General features: G+C 43.2%; 1 protein-coding gene and 1 long non-coding RNA gene across 2 annotated transcripts; one reads left to right on the plus strand and one right to left on the minus strand.

The window, feature by feature from the left end:
• Nucleotides 1-411: 411 nt before the first annotated feature.
• Nucleotides 412-9,815, plus strand: pex2 (peroxisomal biogenesis factor 2; the record flags this gene model as incomplete). The annotated part of the gene is made up of 2 exons (XM_083901906.1): nt 412-449; nt 8,827-9,815. Exons 1-2 carry the CDS (start codon nt 446-448, stop codon nt 9,813-9,815), a joined length of 993 nt encoding a protein of 330 aa, XP_083758032.1. The 5' UTR covers nt 412-445.
• On the minus strand, nt 2,833-3,875 carry LOC310937723. Its single transcript, XR_014593024.1, has 3 exons — nt 3,692-3,875; nt 3,017-3,122; nt 2,833-2,946 (listed from the first exon to the last, which is right to left on the minus strand). It is a non-coding gene; the product is annotated as an uncharacterized lncRNA (long non-coding RNA).
• Nucleotides 9,816-10,017: the final 202 nt, after the last annotated feature.

The following is a 10,017-nucleotide window of genomic DNA, read 5'->3' on the forward strand; positions in this document are numbered from 1 at the left end:
GCTAAGAGCTAACACTTGAACTCGGTGTTAGCTGTTTCTCACAGCCCTGTACTTTACATTAGTGGATCACTACAGAGCAACCTACTGTAACTTGGTGATTTTGAGTGCATGCAATACGTTATTATCTCTTTTGTTTTGTTTTTGAGCGAATCACCGCCGCTTCTCTAACAATGTGGTCGCTATGTCTCGTTACTACAACGGAGAGGCCTGACAATAACTCTTTTTCAAGCTTTTCCATTGCACTTTACCGCGGTGCCGGCGCTGCGTGGACTGATTGGTTGATTGTTAACACGTGCGTCGTGTTTCTGACGTCACAGCACGCCATTGGTGGGCTTTCTCGAAGAGGCGGGTGCATGCGTTTTAACCCGGAAGTAGTGTTTGTTTTCGTTGTATGCGGCAGGACTTGGCTGACGTTGAGTGCGTCCTTCGTCTCAAAATAAGAGAAATGGGTAAATATATATTGTATGTATAAGTCTGCAGTGTTTTGCATACACCCTGGTATTTCGCATGACGCTCAAATGCGCCACGTCCGCTTCGTATCAACGGTTTAAAGACGGGTGGTTCATCGTTATCTCCTCCCCGTGTCTGTGTAATGACAGTGTACCGACAGAAAAGCGCACCTCACTCGCTTTCTTTCCTCCACATTCGGCTCATGCAGTGCCTATTTAAGCGAGCCACTGCTGTGAATCCGTATTCCGTACGAGCCTCTTCCAGATGTGTTTCCCAATTTCAACTGTCGGTTGTAGTGAGTAACCATATGCCTGCGAGTCTGCACATAATTCCATTATTGCCTCCAATAATCAGTGTCAGAGATCAAAACCAGTCACAGTAAGATTCAAGGCAAAGTTGATCTTATTGATTTCCAAGGGACTTAATTTCTTTCATCCTAATCATCACTCCTCCACTCTTATCAGTTTCTTGCTTATATCTCTCTTTTCCAGTGGCATTGACTGCACTGCCCTCACATACTCCATACCAAAACCTAATCCCCACTGTGATTATCTTATAATGCTCTTGCCTTATTATCAAAACGGAGCAGACTGGGTTTTGTTATTGTTTAAGACTGATGGGCACAAGCTAAAAAAAAATAAAAAATAAGTGACAATATATTATAAAATGTATTTCGACCGCCTGATTGCACAAAATTGCACTATAGCGCTGCGCCTGTGGAGCTAAACACTTAGTGTAATGAGTGTGTTTTTAAGTGAGTCAGTGAAGTTAGACTAGGCTGTGATCTCACTCTGGGTTCATGAGGTCATTTTATACAGCTTCCACATGAAGGCAAGTGACAAAGGCGGTGGGGTTATCTGAGAACCTGGAAAATATTCCACCACATGGCGACAGCTAATGGTTGTAATTTTCTGACTAAAAGCATCAAATGTATTCTATTAAAATGATAAGAAACTGAAAAGTGATCAACAGAAGCTGTAATCAAACAACAATCACTGTATTGGATAAAATATTATGGCGCTTTTCCACTAGCTCTATGCTACACGGCACTGAGCGACACGGCACGAAACGGCACGGTTTAGTTGTGTTTCCACTACAGAGAACGTACCTTCTCAACGTGGGCGTGGTTATCACAACACGGCTGCAACCCGGCTGCGCGAAACTGCTATGACGTCCTATACGCGAGACACACACGCACATAAACAATGACGGACGTGGACTCGTTCTGTTGCTCGGTCTGTGGCATTTGTTCACACACAGAAGAGAAGATCGCCAGAAAAAGCTACAGGCGGCAAGAAGAAATACTGTGGAGGAGTACAGAAAAGTTTGGGAAGTCATACAACATGAAACTGAAGAGGAGATGTTACTAGACGACGAGTGAGGGTAAGCTAAATATAGTTGCTATCGATAACTAGCTCATATACAGTACTGTGCAGAAACGCTGTTGTTCTTTGAGTATGTAATACTCACGCATGTCTTGAACCAGAAACATTAATTAAGGTTCCACTCCAGTATTAACAGAGTTGTGTTATTGTTCAAGTGTAAGGGTAGATCACACTAAATACTGGACACCTGTAGAGGATGTTTTTTTTAAACAACAAAAAACTGCATACATATATTCTGATTGTGTTCCAGTAAAGTGAAATAGAAATAATGATTCCTCTATTGTCATTATAGCAACAATCTAATGGTGGCCTCAGACTTCTACATAGTACTGTACAGGTGTACAGTGTAGTAATGACCGAAAGCAATCTCTATTTTTGGTATTCTGGTATTAACGTAAGCATGCTGCCTGTGTGTTTCAGATGGTTCTGTCACTCCTGAAAAGGAATGACTGTGATGTCCAGCTGGTGAAATCCATGGTGGTGACCTGCTGTGCTCTGCATAACCTGTGTGAAAATCATGGTGAGACCTATGACACTGAATGAGATGCACACACAGCAGCTACAGTGGTTAAACCTGTGGTGGCAGTGGCACAGGGTGTAGAGGAGGGCAGAGATGTAGGTGAGGGCCTGATGTGTCACTTGTTGTGAATTTGTAAAATGCTTTATTATTGTACTGTTTTTCACTGAATTACAAATAAAAGTTTGTACTTTCTGCAGAGATGTCTCCTTTTGTCTGTATACGTTGTGTTTGTAAAGGCTGCCACAATTAAAGAAAAAGAAAAGAAATACGCATGACGTAATCACATAAGTCACATTGTTGTTTATTCAAACAAAAAAACACAGCAAACCAAAGTTAAAGTGCACAGCAAATCAAATAAACTGTACATAGGTGGTGGAGTCCTAGGACAGGAGGGAGGAAATAGGTCACATGCTCCTGCCACCTATTGCCTGGACAAGCTGCCCAAGCACTCACAGGAATGCGTGGTTGAACGCAGCACTCCCGTGGTGTGGCGGTCACGTTGTGTCCGGTTCCACTCCTGCTACTGAACATCTTCCACCTGAAGCTCTGCTAGGACAGCCGTGAGCTTCTTTTTCTCTTCCCTCCATAACACTATAGAGAAGAAGAAAGGGGTTATTAAGGAAATACACAAATGCTGTAAATCATGTTTATTATTTCTTACCAGTTGCACAGAGCTGTGGTCTGTGGCGAAGTTGGTGCCCCCGATAACGAAGCAGCTGATGGCTCTGCTGGGGTGGATGAACACTCCTCACATATGGAATGGGATTCTTGAACAAATGAAGTGTATACATACGCTGTAATTACATGCATAACAATATATATATATATATATTCAGCCACAGACTGAAACACCCTAAATGAAGGAGCTTTATCATTATTATTATCCTTTATTCCTCCCTGCAGCTGTTAGCCCTCAGTAGACAACATATAACCACACTCCTCATCCCATGTGCAATATACTGTCTTTTTGCAAAAGTGTAATATAGACATATAATATCCGATGCTCATTCTCTGTCTATAATGTAAATATAGAACCCATGCTGTATATTCTGGTCAAGTCTGTTTTAACACGTAAAAACAAAACGTTACACGGTAGTAAGTGTAATTCATGACTTGTACAAATCTGGTTTCTTTTACAGGTTTACGTAATGTTTTGTTGTAGGTTGAGCACCTAATAGCGACATTGCTAACTAGCTAGCCAACTACGTTGTCTCGTGTAAACAGACGGACAGAGATTACCGACACACATGATGTTACTTTTATAATGTCTTGTTTAAGCGAGTTTATTCTCAGCAGTAGTTAAACGTTGCTCTCAGGCTGAAAATAAAAAACTTACCGTTGGCGTGTGCGGAGTTATTGGAGTTGCTGTGTACGCCGTGAGCGGACATCGACTCCCGGTAAGACCTGCTCGTTACGGGCGGCTCCGTCCAGCTCTCTGTATTTTGTCGTCTCCGACTAAACACAGGACAGTCTGGACCTCGTCGTTGGACCATGGAGTGTTCTTATGCAGAGTCGCCATGTCGAAGTATTTGCGCGCTACTATTTTTTGAAAAATGGTGAAACAGACTCCTGCATCCTGTATTTTATGTCGCGCTCATGACGCACCCAGTGACGACACTTTTGGCCAATCAGTTGCCGGCAGTTTTGACCAATCAGCGCATAGTACCTGCGCATAGTACCGGCACCCATGAATGGAACCTCACCACCGCAGGTACTAAAAATAGTGCCGAGTTCCAGGTACTACGCTAGTGGAAACACTCGCTAAACCGTGTCGTGTAGCGCAGTGCCGTTTAAAGTCGGACCGGTGGAAAAGCGCCATTAGCTATTAATAATCTAACATGTCTTCAGATTATTGTTATTTTTATCTGTGACTGATAGGAACTGATTGACATAAACAGTTATTACACGTGGGATATTTAATGAACAGCTTTGATGCCATTATCTGTGATAGTTAATTTCTCTCCAACTTCTTTTTTCTGTCATCCTACATTGGCTCTGCATACTTGTACATTTTACAGGAGACAAAGGGAAAAAGCAGCCCCGACCTCTACACACATTTTAATTGCTACAAGCATTAAAAAAACAGACAGAATTATGTGTTATTCATGCATAAAGTGAATTGGAGAAATGTTCTGATCAAATATTCCTCAGCATAACGCATTCTATTTGCATGAGGTGAGCCCCCCAGTACTTTCTCATTGACCCCTAAGAAAGACACAACCCCTGTTCTCTCATTTATTAGTTCCGCTTTTTCTTCTAAATTCTTTGTGCCTCTCTGCCCTCTGAATGTTTCATGACTTTTTAAGTTGTTTTTTTTGCAAACCCCTGTTCTTATTACTCGTACAGCCTTAGCATCTTCAACCTTCATTCTCATGAAATCAATTAATTCTCTTAAATAATTTACCTTCTGAGCAAACCAGATTAAGCAGAGCACGTTTTTGTGTGTCACATGTGCTGTTCTAACTGATGTGTATTTTTTTCTGTGTTCAGGCATTAAGTTGGCCCTTACCCCATGGCTTGGAGGAGTCTTTGGTGATTAGAGAGAGAGAGAGGGGAGAGCCTTGATAATGCATTAGTGTGTGACACACACATATACACACACACACACACACAGCCTGAAGACCCCTCTGTGCATTTGCACACATTCATTTTTCATGAAACAGACTCATAACAATTAGTCTGGTTACCGCCTGGGTAATCTTAGCGTCCCTGTAATGCCTGTGGTCTGCTGTATGACATCACTGTCTTAAAAGTTCTAAATCTGACATTCTCATCCGTTTTCATAGTGAGGACATTAGCAGGCCTTAGCTAATAGGCTCGCACTCGTTCCAGGCTAAAGGAGGGCAATAAAGTGAGGAGGCGGGGGAGTGAAGGGGAAAAAAATCAGACTGGACTGCATAGAGAAACAGGCTTTATCCACTACAGCTTTTACACAGATTAATTTACATGAGCGAGGGAGGAAAATGTAAAGTTGTAATTCAGCGTGCTTTGCCAATGCATAGCCTATTTCTCGCAACAAGCATCATAGAAAGCCAAGTGAACGTTTATGCATTATTTCAGCAAATATATTATGCTAACAGCCATAGCTAAGTGCTCAGGAATTTGCACATTACAGCACCCCATGAGCTAAATCGAGACTTTTGGCCATGCAGTTTCCAACAGGAATGAAATGATAGCTGTATGAGCACCTTCAGAGCATTTGAAAAAAATCAAAACGCAATTCCTTAGAGATAGTCCACCTTTCCAGCATCCCCCCCCCCCCGTCTTTCGTCCCCTGCCCTAAACACCCTCATTCCATCCCTAGACACCAAAGCCAAGGTCAAGAAAAAAAAGTGCAGTGCTTCCTCTGTCTAGAGGCTATTCCCTGGGTGCCTACAGCTCAGTATGGCTGAGACGTGTATGCTCCGGGAATGTTCCCTCCTCCTTTATTGTGACCGTCAGTCTGAAGGTCAGCTCCTAGGGAGAGGTTTGTGCTTATCTATTTTTCCCTCCCCTGATTTTTTTTCTCTGTAGCTATCTTTGCCTCCAGTTTCTTTTTTCCCCCTGTATCAGTAGACAGTAGCTCAGAGCTCCCAGCTGGGGGTTTCATCATGACGTGTTGTCTGACGTGTCGGTCTTCTTTTTCTGTCTCCTATGTCCATTCGTCTTTCTGTTCCATAGCTGTCATCGCACTCTGTTGTCTAGTTTTCAGAGAACCTAGTGCAGCTGTACGGCTTCAGTCTGACGTTCTGTACGCTATTTGTTGCCTCATCTCTCCTTCATCACGTTGGTCATGGCACCCGTTTGCCTTGAAGCAATGTTACACTGTGTTCCCTGTTAGATTGGCTATTGTTACCATTGTTGTTGTTGTTGTTGCTGCTGTTGTAGTCTGTGAGCTATGGCAGTCAGCCTGGAGACGGTGCATTTTCTTTGTCTGAACAAGATGCACTGGCTAAAGTAACAAAAGCGAAATAAGAAAACACTCATCTCGCCTAAATCATAATGCCCTTTTAATATTCTAAGGTAATCTTTTTTTCATGTCTCTGGTAGGAAAAGCAACACTTCAGACTTTTTAGCTGATTTTCAGTGAACTTTCCTAACCTGTCTTCCACCTCTGCCAGTTGTCAGGTGCAGACTCGCCAAGAGAGGGCATCTTGTGTCTGGGTTGTTTAGTTGTCTGACCCAGGAGAATATTATCAAGTCGGTATATCACATTAGGTGTGTGTATGTGCATGTCTGTAAGTGAATACTGTAGAGGACAGCATCTGTCTGCTTGTATCGCTGTGTACTTTTGTGTGCAAACGCTGTACTGGCTGTCCTCTCGCACACACCGTGTCAGTACTCTGTAAACATTGGCATTGACTGTGACTTTTGACTATTACATAAGAAACATGGATTTCCAGCTGTCCACAGTAAAAGCCCTGTAAATTCAAATGCTTAATTTTTATAGGCAGCTCAGCATTGACTGAAGTGTCTGCTTGTTATATATTTGCCAAGTGCTGCAAGTCTGAAGGGAAGCTGTCAATAGCAATCCCAGCTATTGATATGGCAGTGGGCAGGAGATGTTACTTGGCCCCCGACTCCGGCATCCCTCTGATCCCTCTACATCATAATTACATTAATATTGACAGACCCTTGACAATAGTCACATTACTATTGATAGGTGGCTGTCAATACCGTGTTTGCCCAAATAAAACATATTCATTCATAACTTGTAAACTGCTCGATAAAAGGCTTTGAAAAGAATATTGGACCCGGTCGGGTTTACTTTCCCGAGAGGGCTGCCACTGTGACGGGGATTTCCACCACCTGGCTGTGTGTGTGTGTGTGTGTGTGTGCAACTATGGACTGATAGATTAACTTAGCTCTGTATCAGAGCTCTGCATAGATCAAGGCTGCACTTGACGTACATATACTGTAGTCACACAGACATACTAGTCTATTGACAAGGTATAATACATATACCGGGATGCCAATACATTATATTGTGATATTGTGTGCCTGTTAAAAACTATTTACCAGTTGGAGGAATGGAAGGATGGGGGAGAAAGTCAAACGGCCAAAAGCCTCCTGCTTAAAAACAACTGTCAAGAATATTTACATATCGACAAAGTGCTTCAAATGCCATCATGAAAGATTGCAGAGTACAGCTGTTGTTTCTTACACCCTGAAGACATGCACACAAAACCCTGTTCTGTAATCAGCATATTTTTTTGCCATCAAGGAAAAACTTTTAGATTATGCTAAATAAATGCAATCTGTTTAATGGTGAGCGTAGACATTCAGACAACCTCCTTTCTAAAAAAAAAAAAAAATCCAAGCTCTACTTCCATCACTGGCGAGGTTTTAGTCACTAAACACCACCGCATTTCAAATGCCCCTCAATAAATTGGTCACACCTGCTTACTTCAGTTTGAATTCACTCCTTTTTTCATTCATTTGCTAATTCTAACTTAGGTGGATGGTGTACCCTGGCTCTATTGAAACATCATGAACATACAGATGGCCCCGTGCACTGGAATAAATCCAAGCATTGCCACTATGTATTAGATTGTGTTTTTTTTCTCCCCCCTCTACCTCCTCACGAAGCGTCTAAAGTGACCATCATCTCCCTCCTTTTCTGTCAAAACTGCCATATTTACCCAGCTGAAATCTCTTTTAAAGCCTCATGACAAATCCTATTCAGCGAGACACACAAGCCACTGTCAAAAAAGGGCCTCTCCGTGGCCCTTTTCGCTCGGTCTCTCCACGTGTTAGTTAGTCTTTCACTTCTTAAGCATTTCATTTGAGCAAAGGCTGGCTAAAACTAAGGGAAACGGTGAGCAGTTTGAAGACATATATATGAAACGCAATCGTCCAGATGTCACAATGGTGCAATTCCACATGGGGTCGACTCTGGGGGGAAGGAAATTGTTCCACATTTGGCAGATGTTTATGGTGTACCAGAGACTGTGCCGTTAGCCTAATCCCTAGTGATGTGATTTGTACACACACCCCTATCTCCAGAGGGAGCAGGCACCAAGGGGCCCTGGGCTTTGCCTCATATGTGTGTGTGTGTGTGTGTATATACACACTAAAGAGAGCAGTCTAAGACCCCCTGCTCCTCTGCATTGCGCAGCTCAAAGGTTGCATTAAGGACGGGTTTTACATGTGAAAAGTGATTTCCTTTCCTATGTAAAAAGAAGAAATAACCTTCCTAACAGGATGGGCTTCACCTCCGGGGCCCCATTTCTCCCAACATCCAAGCTGTTCTTTTAATAGTTCTGCCTCTGTAGGATTCTGTCAACTTTAATAGATCAAGTATGGTTTTACCTTGGAAGTTATTTATTAATTTTTTTTGGTATATTTTATCATTGGCAGTTTTGGAAATCCAAATGTTTGTTAGTAAAATAAAAACAAATCCATCAGAATACAGATTTTAAGATGTATTTCTCTTTGTGCATGATATAAACGGCAAAATTAGAGTCACCTCTCTACTCTGTGTTATTCCAGCAGCTTTTGAAAATGAGGACACCCAGGAAAGAACAGCTGGAGGCTCTGCTCCAGAAAGCAACGTTGAGCTGCAGACCCCAGTATTACGCATCACTCAGCTGGACGCTCATGAGCTGGACTCAGCCCTTGAGCAGCTGGTGTGGACCCAGTTCTCCCAGTGCTTCCAAAACTTCCGGCCCGGACTCCTCACCCCTGTGGAGCCTGAATTGAGGGCTCTCCTCCACCTGCTCGTGTGGAGGTTCTCACTGTATTCCAGCAGCACCACTGTGGGTCAATCTTTACTGAACCTGCAGTATCACAACACTTTGTCCCCTTCTTCCCGCTACAGACCACTGTCACGTAGGCAGAAGTTGTGTCTGTTGCTGCTCACTGCAGGCCCTCGCTGGCTCCATGAGCGTTCCCATAGCCTGCTCCTGTGTTTGGGTATAAGCCCAGGAGGGTCCTTGTCTGAAAGAGACAATGGTTTGCTTGAACGGGGTCTACGTTGTTGCCTGAAACTTGTTTCTGGTATTGCGCAGCTTGCAAGTCTCATCAACTTCCTTGTTTTCCTTAAGAAAGGTCGGTATCCTGTCATGGCGGAAAGGATTGTGGGAGCTCAGGCAGTTTTCAGCAAGCCCAGCGCGGTCCGGAATATCGACTACCAGTACATGAACCGGGAGATGATGTGGCACGGCTTTGCAGAGTTCCTCATCTTCCTTTTACCGCTGATTAACACAAGAAAACTCAAGGCAACGGTGTCTTCGTTTGTTTTTGGGAGAGAAAGTGCAGATGGGAAGAGGGCCAGAGAAGAGCAAGGGTTATTAAAGGAGTGCGGACTGTGCGGAGAGTGGCCCACCATGCCTCATACAGTGGGCTGCCAACATGTTTTCTGCTACTACTGCATCAAAAGCCACAGCATTGCAGATGCTTGCCTCACCTGTCCCAAATGCGGTGCAGAGGCAGGGCAGCCCGAGCCAGTCAAGATGAACGTGGAGATGATTGACAGGTGATGTTATGAAGAATCACTGTGGCTGAGTTTTATTTTGAACTTACTGAAACTGAATACACACAGGGACAAGATTCATTCATAACTACCTGTGCGGATGTGCAAGTTTATCTTTAAGTTAATATTTAATAATTTGGTTTATTTATCAAAAAGACAGCATTGCGTTGTTAACTCAAGGGCAGGGCAATAATTCAATTACAATGTAT

This window comes from Microchirus variegatus, assembly GCF_963457635.1.
Source record: "Microchirus variegatus genome assembly, chromosome: 15".
Classification (NCBI taxonomy): domain Eukaryota; kingdom Metazoa; phylum Chordata; class Actinopteri; order Pleuronectiformes; family Soleidae; genus Microchirus; species Microchirus variegatus.